The sequence below is a fragment of the Podarcis bocagei genome (assembly GCF_964188305.1).
Source record: "Podarcis bocagei genome assembly, chromosome: 8".
NCBI lineage: Eukaryota > Metazoa > Chordata > Lepidosauria > Squamata > Lacertidae > Podarcis > Podarcis bocagei.
The window spans coordinates 17,142,122-17,158,601 of NC_138133.1; the positions used below are offsets into that span (position 1 = coordinate 17,142,122).

General features: G+C 48.5%; 1 protein-coding gene across 4 annotated transcripts in view; it reads right to left on the reverse strand.

The window, feature by feature from the left end:
- CDH12 (cadherin 12) overlaps positions 1-16,480 on the reverse strand; it is a 689,773-nt gene that overhangs the window by 14,922 nt on the left and 658,371 nt on the right. For all 4 annotated transcript variants that reach the window (XM_081206312.1, XM_081206313.1, XM_081206315.1 and 1 more), the window contains one exon: positions 2,947-3,083. In XM_081206312.1, the coding sequence (XP_081062438.1) occupies positions 2,947-3,083 (137 nt within the window). The remainder of the gene's footprint in view (positions 1-2,946; positions 3,084-16,480) is intronic.

Sequence of the window (16,480 nt, forward strand, 5' to 3'; positions counted from 1 at the left end):
TAGATAAATAGGTACCGCTTTATAGCGGGAATGTAAACGGCGTTTCCGTGTGCTGCGCTGGTGCTGGCTCACCAGAGCAGCTTTGTCACGCTGGCCACGTGACCCGGAAGTGTCTCCAGACAGCGCTGGGCCCCGGCCTCTTAAGTGAGATGGGCACACAACCCTAGAGTCGGACACGACTGGCCCATACGGGCAGGGGTACCTTTACCTTTACCTCGGGTTACATACGCTTCAGGTTACAGACTCCACTAACCTAGAAATATTACCTCAGGTTAAGAACTTTGCTTCAGGATGAGAACATAAATCATGCTCTGGCGGCGCAGCGGCAGCAGGAGGCCCCATTAGCTAAAGTGGTGCTTTAGGTTAACAACAGTTTCAGGTTAACGAATTAAGTACTTAACCTGAGGTACCACTGTAATAATAAATCCCTTAGCACAGAAATTTGGCATGCTCAGCTAGATTATGCCTTTCTGTCATTCAGCATGCTACAGGGTGGAGATTTTGACATAGGTTCACCACCTCCAAGAGAACTAAACCCAGGTCATGACCGAAAAATATATATAGCTTTGAATGGAAGAACTTGGTAAAAAGAACAAAACAGAATTTCCAACCCTGGAAACTATTTTATAGTTTGGCTTTTGTAGACAGAACGTTCTGATCTGGTATTATATGGCCCAAAGTCAGCCAGCCAGCCTTGCTAAGAAAAACTAATCATTCATCTGTCACTTCATTTCTCTTACATATTCCCCATCATTGTCTTTATCAGCGTAAGCTGCACAGCATCTATTCTGGTAGCAAAAAGCCAACTTGATCTCTTGAGACTCGACAGAATTTCAAATCACTCCTAGTAAAGATTATTTGCTTTGAGAGAGCAGCGAGATAAGCATCAGCCTTGCATCACCATTGGTTCTCAATAATGCTCCATCTCAAAGAGCCACAGATGCTTTTCAGGAAACAACTGTCAAGAGTGCTCTGGGGATGAGACAGGCACAGCTGATCCTGTAGACACCTGCTCTTGACCTTCATCTGAGTCTCCACGGAAAGTGGCAAAGTCCAATTTCATTTGTAGTTTCTGAGAGTTGACGGGAGTCCAGATGGCAGGCTTTATTTATAACTACAAATGGGAGGGCAATCTTGACATTTTTCCATATTTGGAGATAAGTGTTCAAATTGACGTAACAGGCCATGATGGGAAATAACTGAGAAACTCAGAAGGTCATTTATTTGATCTTCAGGACAGGATCTGCTGTGCAGGATACAACTACAGCCTTTGCCTAAAGACCTCCACTGAAGGAGGGAGCTCACTCCTCAACTATCAAATGGCTCATACTTTAGGTTTCTTCAAATATTTAGCTGAAATTTCCTTCACTGTCATTTCTACCCACTGGTTTCAGTTCTGGCCTTTGGAGCAAGAGCAAACAGGTATGCTTCATCTTCAATGTGATAACCCTTCAGATATTTGAAGATCACTAGTTATTTATTTTTTAAACACACACAACTTACTCATCAGGTACAACATTAAGATCACAATAAAAGGTCGGGGGGGGGGATCATGTAATTCTGTGTTATTGACTATCGGATGAAGAAGAAAGCAGAGCAGGAAGAGAGAACATGAGATATAGTTCCAGGAACAAATATTCTGGATCACTGGGATAATTAAAGCAGGACATCCACTGAAGTTCTTGAACTAGCAAGATTTTCATATAATTACATATGTTTACAGTATTGAGAGGTCCAGCACAAGCTTGTTGTAATGAAGTCCCATTGACTGACTGACCAAGTCATTACTAGGTTCCATTCCACTGCTTTTAGCTACATCTAATTGTGATCCCTAGCCGGAATTAAGATTGCCAGAAGAAATATCAACAACCTCAGATATGCAGATGACACATCCTTGATGGCAGAAAGTGAGGAGGAATTAAAGAACCTTTTAATGAGGGTGAAAGAGGAGAGCGCAAAATATGGTCTGAAGCTCAACATCAAAAAAACGAAGATCATGGCCACTGGTCCCATCAACTCCTGGCAAATAGAAGGGGAAGAAATGGAGGCAGTGAGAGATTTTACTTTCTTGGGCTCCATGATCACTGCAGATGGTGACAGCAGTCACAAAATTAGAAGACGCCTGCTTCTTGGGAGAAAAGCAATGACAAACCTAGACAGCATCTTAAAAAGTAGAGACATCACCTTGCCAACAAAGGTCCATATAGTAAAAGCTATGGTTTTCCCAGTAGTGATGTATGGAAGTGAGAGCTGGACCATAAAGAAGGCTGATCGCCGGAGAATTGATGCTTTTGAATTATGGTGCTGGAGGAGACTCTTGAGAGTCCCGTGGACTGCAAGAAGATCAAACCTCTCCATTCTGAAGGAAATCAGCCCTGAGTGCTCACTGGAAGGACAGATCGTGAAGCTGAGGCTCCAATACTTTGGCCACCTCATAAGAAGAGAAGACTCCCTGGAAAAGACCCTGATATTGGGAAAGATGGAGGGCGCAAGGAGAAGGGAAAGACAGAGGACGAGATGGTTGGACAGTGTTCTCGAAGCTACCAGCATGAGTTTGACCAAAATGTGGGGGGTAGTGGAAGACAGAAGTGCCTGGCGTGCTCTGGTCCATGGGGTCACGAAGAGTTGGACACGACTAAACAACTGAACAACAACCACAATTGTGATCAATTGGTTTTGCGAAAGCATGCCCAGAGTGCCCAATCAAGAACTATAAATCCTTTAACGACTCTTAGGAAGTCATTTCATAGAATCATAGAAGTATGGAGTTTGAAGGATGAAACACTGACACACAGCAGAGACACAAAATTATTACTGCATGAACCGCACAAAATATATATATATTTTACCTTCCCACGCCCAAATGGGCCAAATGTGACCTTGCATAAAATGAACAAACCATGTAGGAAAGAGAATATTGGATGAGTCTTTTCCTGCCATACTTACTGACTTTACTGGCAATTATGGAAAAATTGTACTGTGCAGTGGTCTCTCTGTCCAGCAATTCATTTGTGGCAATAGTTCCTTCCATTTCATCTATAGTAAAGTAGCTGTCCACATCATTCTTCCAGTCTATGAAGTACCTGCAGATGTGTTTCGGGGAAAGAAAGAAAAACAAGAAGGAAATAGCAATGCTTAGCTATCATAATAGCAGTTGGTGAGGTATAATCAGTTTTGCTACTCTGGTTTCCCTGATTTATAATGAAGAAGCAATGACTGCTTCAATGCCAAGTTGGAAAGCTAAATAAAGGAATAAAGAAAGATGGACTTGAGAAAACAGTTAACCAAAAATATACTGTATAATAATATTTGACTGTATTTTGGTCGTTCAAATTTGTGTTTTGGAGTGCATGCCTTCTTCACTTCCCCACTGCCCACCCCCAAGACCATCAAAGTTTAGAACAAACCTTTTTAATGTATATTTGTTAATGCGCTTCATAAATCCAATTTGTACACTTGTTTTGCTGGCTGTATTCATAGTAACTTAGGAATGTTGTGGAAAAACAATGATCACAGTATAGCAAAGTTGCCATAAAGTAAAAAGAAAGAGTGCAATCTGTAAACGAGTGTCATATGGAAAACGGTGTCATGTGTGAATAGTTACATTTGTATCTTGTTACCTATTTATGAAAGCTTATAGATGGGTATGTTTGGTGTCTTCTGCCTGAACTGTGAGGTTGGAAGGACACAATTCTTGGCCAGGAATAAAGCTTGAAGTTTTGCCTCAATGCCTTGTTTATTGACTCCGCGAGGCAATGAACCAATGGTGATTTCCCACCACAGTAAGCATGCTTCACCATGTACTTTCATTGTTTATTGCTGTTTTATGATTATTTTATAGATTAAAGCTACACTGATTTATGCTGTTGATTGTAAACTGCATTTTATAGAGAGGCGGGATAAAATGCTGCAAATAAATAAATAGAAAAACTCCTGAAAAGCCAGACATACAAATCTATCTCTCAAGTTCTATAACACTGAGAACCTTAGAGGTTGTCATAGGTTGTGCTCTTTTGAAAACAAACTACTGTGTTGAAATTTCAGGAGGTGGTTCAGTTTTAACTTATTAGAGAGGATATGAGAAAGCTTATCTCCCATCAGATGTCAGGGAGATAAAGAATTACACAACTTTTAGAAAACATCTGAAGGATGTTCAGGGAACTTTTCAATGTCCAACATTTTATTATTTTTAGTATTTTCCTAGAAGCTGCCCTAGGTGGCTGGGGAAACCCAGCCAGATGGGTGGGGTATAAATAATAAATTGTTGTTATTGAATGGCTTGGGTAAGGCAATTGTCTCCTACTACTCTCATGGAATATGGGAGATCATCAATGAGAGATTAAGTATCACAGAACTGATCTCACACAAAGGTAAGACACACAGTTGCAGTCAAAATCTGGATTTTTGTTTTGTTTTGTGGGCTTCGGCACAATTATCCATTGTGCTTCAACATTACTCCGGTTTAGCTTATAAAAAATATGAGCTCCACAAAAGTGTCACAATTTCCCAATATCCCAAGTAAGAAAAGGTTTCTGGAAATTTCAGAGTTAATCCTCTCAGATCCAAAAACAAATCATTTCTCAGTTCCTGTATTGTCTTCAGCATCTCATTTCTCAAACGGTGGCTTACGCAACTGTCCAAAATCATGAAAAAATATATTAAATACAAATTGGCTCTAGCAAGTGGATGGGAACTGAGTTGGCACCTCCAAAGCAAATAGGATTGTGGATTATGTTTTGCTTTACAAATACAGAATGTGGAATGCTAACTGTAATTTAATACAAATTCTATTTCACCCTTCCACTATCTTCAGCTTTTGCCACTTACCATCTGGCTTGGGGCGGGGCCTGGGGCCTCACAAGGACTGCGTGCTGCTTGCTACCTGCTGCCCAGGAGGAGTCCCCTGAGTGAGTGCCTGAGGGCCTGCTCCTCCCTGCCACTTACCACCTGGCCCGGGGCGGGGCCTGACAGGCCTCACTAGGACAGTTGTTACTGCCGGAGAGGCACAGAGTGTTTTTAAAATGTTTTTAAAAATTTTCTTTGGATTTTTTGTATGTGGGGGGTGGGGGTGGGAGGGATGTTTGGTTGGGCTTGGGGAATTATTATTTTTTTTATTTTGATGTTTTTGTAATTTTTACATTTTTTTTGTTTGTATTGTTTTATTGGTTTTGTTTGATTGTTTAAGGTGGTATTTTGTTTTTAGGGGGAGGGTTCAGGGCTGCCGGGGAGTGGGCCCCAGCCCACAAAATGGCTGGGGCATGTTCCACAGGGGGGGATGCACTGGGACAACCGATCTCAGTGATCACGGGTAGGAGGAGGAGTTACGCTAAGACCAGACCATGTCATTACAGAGGAGGCAGGTTTAGTCGTTGTCTGAGGACTATCCCTGCCTCCGGGTCTGGTCCTGTCTGGATGGATACTAGAATCAGCAAGGGATACCCACGTGACCTGAAGGTGCTGCTGTGCAATGCCAGGTCAATGATTCGTAAGACCACTGCCATCCATGACTTGATCATGGATGGAGGATTTGACCTGGCATGTGTAACAGAGACTTGGTTGGATGAAGCAGATGGGCCTGTCCTTGCCGCTGCTTGTCCACCAGGTTTCTCTTACGCACAGCAACCCAGGTCACGTGGGCGGGGAGGGGGGGTTGCAGTGATTTTTAGGAAGTCATTAGTTTGCACCAGGCGTCCTATTAGGAAGACCCAGTTTTCTGAGTGCATGTTCTGGAAGTTGGGCAATAGGGGCAGTACAGGATTCCTTTTGGTGCACCGACCTCCCCGCTGCACCAAGGATTCCCTGCCCGAGCTGCTTCAGGTCATGGCGGATGTTCTCCTGGAGACACCTAGCCTGGTCGTCCTAGGGGATTTTAACATCCATGCCGACACGACCTTACAAGGGGCCGCTCGGGACTTCGTGGAAAGCATGGCCTCCATGGGGCTGTCCCTGAATAAGTCTGGCCCAACCCATAGCCGTGGACATGCCTTGGACCTGGTGTTTACCTCTATGGATGTTGGTGATCTGACACTAAGTAAAAGCGAAATGAAAGAAGTGCCATGGTCAGATCACTTCCTGGTGCAACTGGACTTCTCTGCGACCCATCCCCTCTGCAGGGAGGTGGGACCAATTCGGATGGTCCGCCCCCGCCACTTAATGGATCCAAATGGTTTCCAGAGAGTGGTAGGGGATGCTTTATCCCATGTTGATGGCCTTTCAGCCGATTCCCTGGTGGCCCGCTGGAATGTGGAGTTAACCAGGGCTATTGACTGTTTGGCTCCGAAGCGCCCTCTCCGATTGCATGGAGCCCGGACAGCCCCGTGGTTTTCCAGGGATCTGAGGGCAATGAAACAATCGTTGAGACGGCTAGAGCGCCGGTGGCGGATAACTCATTCCGAATCTGACCGGACACAGGTTAGAGCTCAACGTCGAGCCTACCAAGTGGCGATAGCGACGGCGAAGAAGAATTTCTTCACCGCCTCTATTGCATCTGCAGAAAACAGCAGCAGGAGACTTTTTCAGGTGGTTCACAATTTAGCGGAACCACCTGCAACATCGGGGCCCAGTACGGGCCACATGTTCTCCTGCAATGATTTTGCAAAGTTTTTTGCAGATAAAATCGCCCAGATTCGGGAAGAAGTAGACTCCACCGTGGGAGCAGGGCCGGGGCGGGAGAGTGCTAGAGTTCTGTCTAGTCAAGTTGAGTGGGATCAATTTCAACCTGTTACCTCCGAGGATGTGGACAGGCTGCTTGGACGAGTGAAACCAACCACCTGTCTCCTGGATCCTTGCCCATCCTGGCTTATAAAAGCTAGCCGGGAAGGACTGGGCGATGGGCTTCGTGGGGTGGTGAATGCTTCCCTCCGTGAGGGAGCCTTCCCAGACCCGCTGAAAGAGGCGGTTATTAAACCGCTTCTTAAAAAACCATCTTTAGATGCGGCCACGATGGCCAACTATCGCCCAGTCTCAAATCTTCCATTCCTGGGCATGGTGATTGAGCGAGTGGTTGCTGAACAACTCCAGGCACGCCTGGAAGAAGCGGACCATTTGGATCCCTTCCAGTCGGGATTCAGGCCTCATCATGGGACTGAAACTGCCTTAGTCGCACTGGTTGATGATCTCCGGCGGGCTAGGGACAAAGGTGAGAGCTGTTTCCTAGTTCTGCTGGATCTCTCAGCGGCGTTTGATACCATCGACCATAGCATCCTTCTGGACCGTCTTGAGGGGCTGGGAGCTGGGGGCACTGTTATACAGTGGTTCCGCTCCTTCCTCCTGGGCCATGTTCAGAAAGTGGTGGTGGGGGATGAGTGTTCAGACCCTTGGGCCCTCACTTGTGGGGTGCCTCAGGGTTCTGTCCTCTCCCCCATGCTTTTTAACATCTATATGAAGCCGCTGGGAGAGATCATCAGGGGGTTTGGACTGGGTGTCCATCAGTATGCGGATGACACCCAGCTCTACCTCTCTTTTAAATCAGAACCAGTGAAGGCGGTGAAGGTCCTGTGTGAGTGTCTGGAGGCGGTTGGAGGATGGATGGCGGCTAACAGATTGAGGTTGAATCCTGACAAGACAGAAGTACTGTTTTTGGGGGACAGGAGGCGGGCAGGTGTGGAGGATTCCCTGGTCCTGAATGGGGTAACTGTGCCCCTGAAGGAACAGGTGCGCAGCCTGGGAGTCATTTTGGACTCACAGCTGTCCATGGAGGCACAGATCAAATCTGTGTCCAGGGCAGCTGTTTACCAGCTCCACCTGGTACGTAGGCTGAGACCCTATCTGCCTGCGGACTGTCTCGCCAGAGTGGTGCATGCTCTGGTTATCTCCCGCTTGGACTACTGCAATGCGCTCTACGTGGGGCTACCTTTGAAGGTGACGCGGAAACTACAACTAATCCAGAATGCGGCAGCTAGACTGGTGACTGGGAGCGGCCGCCGAGACCATATAACACCGGTCTTGAAAGACCTGCATTGGCTCCCAGTACGTTTCCGAGCACAATTCAAAGTGTTGGTGCTGACCTTTAAAGCCCTAAATGGCCTCGGTCCAGTATACCTGAAGGAGCGTCTCCACCTCCATCAGTCTGCCCGGACGCTGAGGTCCAGCGCCGAGGGCCTTCTGGCGGTTCCCTCACTGCGAGAAGCAAAGCTACAGGGAACCAGGCAGAGGGCCTTCTCGGTAGTGGCGCCCGCCCTGTGGAACGCCCTTCCAGCAGATGTCAAAGCGATAAACAACTACCTGACATTCAGGAGACATCTTAAGGCAGCCCTGTTCAGGGAAGTTTTTAACGTGTGACATTTTACTGTATTTCTGGTTTTTATGGAAGCCGCCCAGAGTGGCTGGGGAGGCCCAGCCAGATGGGCGGGGTATAAATAATAAATTATTATTATTATTATTATTACTAGGCAAAAATAACAGCAGATGCCGCAGAGAGAGCCATAACAAACTGTGAGTACCTATTTGGTGATGGATTAACATTACTCATGCTGTTAACACTCATGTTTGCTCTGACAGAGGATCTGCAAGTCCAGCTCTATGAATTGCTATTATATGGATTATTGAAGGGTGGGCTAGCAAATAATCCAACATGGTTATTGTGGCCCATTTAAAATCATTTCATGCCTTCCTTTTTCACAAAACTTGGGTGCTAGGGGAAACATTTCTTGAATAGTTTGACCTTCCATACACAGTCTAACTGACAGGGGTCAGCAAACTTTTTCAGCAGGGGGCCAGTCCACTGTCCCTCAGACCTTGTGGGGGACAGGACTATATATTTTTTTTTGGGGGGGGGGGGATGAAAAAATTCCTATGCCCCACAAATAACCCAGAGATGCATTTTAAGTTAAAGAACACATTCTACTCATGTAAAAACACACTGATTCTTGGATCGTCTGCAGGCTGGATTTAGAAGGCGATTGAGCCGGATCCGGACCCAGGCCTTAGTTTGCCTACCAAACAGGTCCTGTATACCTGAAGGAGCGTCTCCACCCCCATTGTTCAGCCCAGACACTGAGAGCCTTCTGGCGGTTCCCTCATTGCGAGAGGTGAGGTTACAGGGAACCAGACAGGAGGGCCTTCTTGGTAGTGGTGCCCACCCTGTGGAATGCCCTCCCTTCAGATGTCAAAGAGATAAACAACTACCTGACATTCATCTTAAGGCAGCCCTGTTCAGGGAAGTTTTTAATGTGTGACATTTTAGTGTATTTTTGGTCTCTGTGGAAGCTGCCCAGAATGGCTGGGGAAACCCAGCCAGATGGGTGGGGTACAAATAAATTATTATTATTATTATTATTATTATTATTATTATTATTATTACCAATGGTCTAACATAAAGTGACAGTTTACCATCTGGAACCATGCGGTTCCGGTGCCCAATTGGTTTTCTTTCAATGCCCAATGGTACCTTTAGTTGAAGAAAACCTGAGAAATACATGCATATACAGTGGTGCCTCGCAAGACGAAATTACCGTATTTTTCGCCCCATAAGACGCACTTTTTCCCCTCCAAAAATGAAGGGGAAATGTGCCTGCGTCTTATGGGGCGAATGCAGGCTTTCGCTGAAGCCTGGAGAGCGAGGGGGGTCGGTGCGTACCGACCCCTCTCGCTCTCCAGGCTTCAGGAAGCTCTGCGCAACCCTCGGGAGACCGGCTCCGAGGGTTGCGCAGAGCTGCCTGCAATCCCGGGACCAGCGCAGCTCTGCCCGGCCACCGGGAGCCTGGGGAGAAGCTCCGCCCCGCTCCCGGTGGCCCTGCAGAGCTGCCTGCGCTCCTGGGACCAGCGCAGCTCTGCCCGGCCACCGGGAGCCGGGGGAGAAGCTCCGCCCCGCTCCCGGTGGCCGTGCACAGCTGCCTGCGCTCCTGGGACCAGCGCAGCTCTGCCCGGCCACCGGGAACCGGGGGAGAAGCTCCGCCCCGCTCCCGGTGGCCGTGCAGAGCTGCCTGCGCTCCTGGGACCAGCGCAGCTCTGCCCGGCCACCGGGAGCCGGGGGAGAAGCTCCGTCCCGCTCCCGGTGGCCCTGCAGAGCTGCCTGCGCTCCTGGGACCAGCGCAGCTCTGCCCGGCCACCGGGAGCCGGGGGAGAAGCTCCGTCCCGCTCCCGGTGGCCCTGCAGAGCTGCCTGCGCTCCTGGGACCAGCGCAGCTCTGCCCGGCCACCGGGAGCCTGGGGAGAAGCTCCGTCCCGCTCCCGGTGGCCCTGCAGAGCTGCCTGCGCTCCTGGGACCAGCGCAGCTCTGCCCGGCCACCGGGAGCCGGGGGAGAAGCTCCGCCCCGCTCCCGGTGGCCCTGCAGAGCTGCCTGCGCTCCTGGGACCAGCGCAGCTCTGCCCGGCCACCGGGAGCCGGGGGAGAAGCTCCGCCCCGCTCCCGGTGGCCCTGCAGAGCTGCCTGCGCTCCTGGGACCAGCGCAGCTCTGCCCGGCCACCGGGAGCCGGGGGAGAAGCTCCGCCCCGCTCCCGGTGGCCCTGCAGAGCTGCCTGCGCTCCTGGGACCAGCGCAGCTCTGCGCCGCCATCCCGAGCGGGGCGCTAAGTCCCGCCCCGCTCGGGATGGCGGCACAGATCTGCCTGCCGTCGCGGGACCGCAGGCAGGTCTACGCCGCCATCCCGAGCGGGGCGCTAAGTCCCGCCCCGCTCGGGATGGCAGCAGAGATCTGCCTGCCGTCGCGGGACCGCAGGCAGGTCTACGCCGCCATCCCGAGCGGTGCGCTAAGTCCCGCCCCGCTCGGGATGGCGGCAGAGATCTGCCTGCCGTCGCGGGACCGCAGGCAGGTCTACGCCGCCATCCCGAGCGGTGCGCTAAGTCCCGCCCCGCTCGGGATGGCGGCAGAGATCTGCCTGCCGTCGCGGGACCGCAGGCAGGTCTACGCCGCCATCCCGAGCGGTGCGTTAAGTCCCGCCCCGCTCGGGATGGCGGCAGAGATCTGCCTGCCGTCGCGGGACCGCAGGCAGGTCTACGCCGCCATCCCGAGCGGGGCGCTAAGTCCCGCCCCGCTCGGGATGGCGGCAGAGATCTGCCTGCCGTCGCGGGACCGCAGGCAGGTCTACGCCGCCATCCCGAGCGGGGCGCTAAGTCCCGCCCCGCTCGGGATGGCGGCACAGAGCTGCCTGCCATCGCGGGACTGGTGCACTTCTCCCCATTGCCAGCCCCACAAGCTCGGGGGACAGCGGGGAGGCAGAGCTGCCTTCCCACTGTTCCCCGACCTGGTTCTTCCAGCCCCGCACCTGGGGGGGGGGAAATAAAATTTTTTTTCTTTATTTCCCCCCCAAAAAACTAGGTGCGTCTTATGGGCCGGAGCGTCTTATGGGGCGCAAAATACGGTAATTCGTTCCGCAAGTCTCTTCGTCTTGCGAGTTTTTCGTCTTGCGATGCACGGTTTCCCATAGGAATGCATTGAAAATCAATTAATGCGTTCCTAGGGAAACCGCCTTCAGACCAGGTCCGGGGACAGTCTGTCCCCGGACCTCTTCTGAAGGCCTGGGGGGGACACAAGGGCTTTTCTTCCCACCCCCAGCATTTTAAAAAACCCGGGACAGCGGAGGACTTCTCCGCTGTCCGGGCGATCTTAAAATGCTGGCGGGCGGCATTTTAAAATCGCCCCGGACAGCGGAGGACTTCTCCGCTGTCCGGGGCGATTTAAAAGCCCCTGGGAAGGCAGGCAAGGGGGACAAAGACTTTCGCCCCCCGCCCGCCTTCAGAAGGTGTTCCCACCCCCCGCCCCGCTTCGGAACAGCGTTCCGAAGTGGGGCAGCTGGGGCAGGTGTTCCCGCCCCCCCGCCCCGCTTCGGAACAGCGTTCCGAAGTGGGGCGGCTGGGGCAGGTGTTCCCGCCTCGGAACAGCGTTTTAAAATGCTGGGGGTCGGGAGCGAAGCGTTCGCTGCCGACCCCCAGCATTTTAAAATCTCCCCGGGACAGGTCCTCTTCTGAAGGCCGGCTGTGGGCGAAAGTCTTTGCTCCCGACCGCCAGCATTTCCCTATGGGCTTTCGTCTTGCGATGCAAGCCCATAGGGAAATTCGTCTTGCGAAGCGCCTCCAAAACAGAAAACCCTTTCGTCTTGCGGGTTTTCCGTCTTGCGAGGCATTCGTCTTGCGGGGTACCACTGTATACAAAGAGCTGCCTTTTGCTTTATGTATGCTTATGTTAAAATTCTAACCACCTCCCAACCTGCTGGGAAAACAAAACTTGATCCGTGCTCTGTTTGACAACATGCCGCTACTGTGTTCTTTTGTGGCACTTTAATGAGACACATGCAGGAGAACTTCCCAAAGGATTGTGCTAATTTCACAACAGTTGTCATTGGGGAGCCTATGCTTGAAGAGTAATTTGTCACTGAGGCGACAGAGGAACTTGCAACATTTCACCCGATGTTAGGAGCAGCTGACCTCTTTGAGCAATTGGAGTCTTGCCCCACCAACCACATTTGGCCTTCAGCTGCTCCCCACCTGCCTGCTTTCTTACTTACAACCAGTTTAGGGTGTGGTACTTCTGCTTAGGGACGCGGGTGGCGCTGTGGGTTAAACCACAGAGCCTAGGACTTGCTGATCAGAAGGTCGGCGGTTTGAATCCCCGCCACGGGGTGAGCTCCCATTGCTCGGTCCCTGCTCCTGCCAACCTAGCAGTTTGAAAGCACGTCAAAGTGCAAGTAGATAAATAGGTACCGCTCCTGCGGGAAGGTAAACGGCATTTCTGTGCGCTGCTCTGGTTCACCAGAAGCGGCTTAGTCATGCTGGCCACATGACCCGGAAGCTGTATGCCGGCTCCCTCGGCCAATAAAGCGAGATGAGCACCGCAACCCCAGAGTCGTCTGTGACTGGACCTAATCGTCAGGGGTCCCTTCACCTTTACTTCTGCTTAGTCTCAGTGCTGCCCCTTGCAGAATTCAGCAGGGCAGAGAATGCAAACAAAACTACATTTCTCTCCCCCCAAAAAAATGTTTAAAATAACGCTTCTTAAAAAAAACCAGAAGCCTTTTGGTTAGGAATTGTAGGTGCAGAGATACCGAAGGAACTGAAAAGACTGTTTATGTACGCTACAACAGCTGCAAGGATGCTTCTTGCCCACAGCTGGAAAGATGACAATATACCTAATAGGGCGGACTGGGAGGTGAAACTATTGGACTATGCAGAGATGGCCAGATTAACCGGGGAAATCAGAAATCAGGAGGATCAAAACTTCAACAAAGAATGGGGCAAATATATATTGTACTTGAAAGACCACTTGAACTCTTTGGCAGACTTTAAATAATTATTGCAATGACACATACACTTTGGATATAATGGAGGATGGTAAAATAGATGGACTTACAATATTAAGTTAAGAAAGTTATTCAAAGAACCCACAAACGGGAGGAGGGAAGTTTCAGGATTCGGAACAACCTTGTGCAATTCTAATATTTGTAATAACATCTGTGTGAAAGAATTTGTAAAATCAAATAAAAACTTTTTTTAAAAAAGAGAATGGAGGCAAAACTAGAATGCTTTTTTTTTGCTTTGGCTCCCCCTACTGTTGGCCTCCTTTCTGCTGTACCAGCCCAAATGGACAATAGCCATCACTGCCTGGCTTAGGCCCATACTGTTGGGTGTTTTCCCATTTACATGGGCTAAGAAGTGCATGGGTCTGCACATGAAAATACTCTTTCATCACTCAGGCAGACACCAAGTTTTTGAATGCTCAAATCCAAACGAGATGATTTGTTTGCTTTCTTTCCCTGCCGCTTGCAATGGCGAGAGATATGTCACCAGTTCTGCTGACCTGAACAAACACCATTTTACTGCGAGGGCCCAATGAGCAAAGCAATTATTGATTTGACAGGCTGCAAAACTAATTTACATGGATAGTCCTGCAGGGAGTGAGAAAACCTAAAGCAGCTAATGCTTCCAAAATAGCAGTACATTTCATATTCCTGCTTTACCAAACAGCTCTACACAAGTGGGGGGGGGGAGAGAGAGAGAGATTCGCTGCATTCTGATTAAGAAGCACTTCCTAACTGTTGTCTACACATTTCATTGCTCCTCGCCTTGCCCTTCTAAGATGCGCTGTGCATTTGCTTAACAAATGCTCCTGTCATCTCCATTGTCAGCTTTTCATTTCTCATAATGAGCTAAATGGTTTATCAAGAAATGTTGATCTTTGAAAATGCTTATGTGATTCTAATGTTTCACAGGCTGCTGGGTTATGGGGGCAATGATGCTTGACTCAGAAAGTGGGGTGGGGGTGGGCAGACAGAATCATGTCCTCTGTTTTAATAACATCACAGATGTTTTAACATGATTTCCAGTGAATGATACAGGCATCTGAATGATGCCTGAATAATGAATGAGCTGAGTATACATTGAGTTCCATGAAAACAGCTGCTTTGCCCATGCAATCTCATTTATTCATACAAAATAACATGGGAAAATGTATCTTGTTCACTAGGAACATAAATCTATGGGGATTTCTGCAATTTCAGCATTTTTTTTTATTTTTATTTTAGCATTCCCAAGTACCAACTACTACAGAATATGTACACAAAGGCCCCTTTTAATTCTATCCTCTTGGTGTAGTGGGCTACATGTCAGAGGCTACACATGGATACTGTGGGCAGGATCCAATGTGCTCCATCGGTGAAAGGCTTTAAGGGATGCAGGTGGCGCTGTGGTCTAAACCACTGAGCCTCTTGGGCTTGCCGATTAGAAGGTCGTGGTTTGAATCCCCACGATGGGGTGAGCTCCCATTGCTCTGTCCCAGCTCCTGCCAACCTAGCAGTTCGAAAGCTTGTCAGTACAAGTAGATAAATAGGTACTGCTGCAGCGGGAAGGTAAACGGCGCTTCCGTGCACTCTGGTTTCCGTCACGGTGTCCCGTTGTGGCAGAAGCAGTTTAGTCAGGCTGGCCACATGACCAAGAAAGCTGTCTGTAGACAAATGCCAGCTTCCTCGGCCTGAAAGCGAGATGAGCGCCGCAACCCCATAGTCGCCTTTGACTGGACTTAACCATCCAAGGGTCCTTTACCATTACCTTTAAGCTTGCACAGGGAAATTCCTCTTTCCCCTCCCTCTGCACTTACTGAAATCTGTTCTAGGGTTTCACCTAATCAATAGACTTTGGGCTATTGAATTCCAGCAGCCCTCCTGCCTCTCCCCTTCTGTTTTAAGTCATTGTTGCAGGGCCCTCTATGACACTGATTCAGCTCAGCGCCCAGTGCTGCTAAGCTGGTCACGCTCTCCTTGCACTGATGGGACATATTAACTGGATACCACACACAATATGGAACAACTAAATTCTGAGACTCCCAAATCCTTAAATTGTGAAGTAAAGCTGCCTCATGCATCTGGTACACATCCTCTCAGGATTTCTCAATTTCTTCTTCATTCAGTGCTTGCCTCTCTATTTCTATATTCCTGACAGCTTTGATCTTCACCCAATAAACTCGTTCCTTCGCTGAAACTTTGACTGCTTTGATTCTATCCAAACAAGAAAAAATAAACCTCAGCATTCTCGATGACTTTCTGCAAAACAGTTTTCCTCCTTCCCTATTCTTTAAATAAGTGGATTTCCTTTCTGCTATCATTTAGCTATTATCTTCTGATCCCCATATGTCAAAGCTAACAGATTTGAAAGTCCCTTTTTTGCCTGATAAAGTGTAATAAATTGCCAGGACTAGAGTTACTTCTGCTAATGTGAGCTGTTTTGAAGTGCTTTGTTCTCTGGAGTTGTGCCGTCTGCTGCACAAAGCACAGATCTGTCTTTTGTTCCTGTCTCCATTGTTTTGCAGATTACAGATTTGTGTAATAGGCACTGTGATGGCTAAAACTGTGCCTGGAAAACATCTCAGAGAAAATGAATTAATTTGCAATGAAACTATACTGCACAGCACATTATATTGCCTACTGCATACGAGAACACTTATTGTCTTCCACTGTCTTCTTAAAGACCTATTTTCCAGTCCCCCTCAACTGCATTATGCTTTGCAAGTTCTTTCTTTAAAATATTATTAAAGTGACATAGGCCATTATTTACCCTGACAAGGCAAACTAGGCTTTAAAAAGCTAACACAGCATAATGGTTGTAAGACACACTTGGAAGTTGTAAGCACACACAACTGTTTGCAACTAATTTATGCTTTTGCTAACTTCTGTTTATTGACTTTTTAGTTTCAATTAGTGGAGATAAACCTTATGGAGCACTGAAGTCTAATACATCAGTAACTAACAACTGCATATATTTTCTTTCCTCCTGTTAAGCCAATAGATAAATAAGCAGGATCAGCTTAATAAATAGGAAATGGGGGTCTTGACAATTATCCTTTTCAAATAAATAAATTGCAGTATCTCCGAATCAGCACTCCTACATATTAAAGCACCGAAGGCATTTTCTGCAAAAAATGCAAGAGTGCAGCCAAAACCTAGAGACCTTTCAGAGTTCATCTATGTGGACCAAGAAGTGTCCTCGTTATTTATCCTAAGGAAAAAAAACAGCCTTCATTAAAAAAAAAAAATAAGATTCTAGTCCTTATGGTT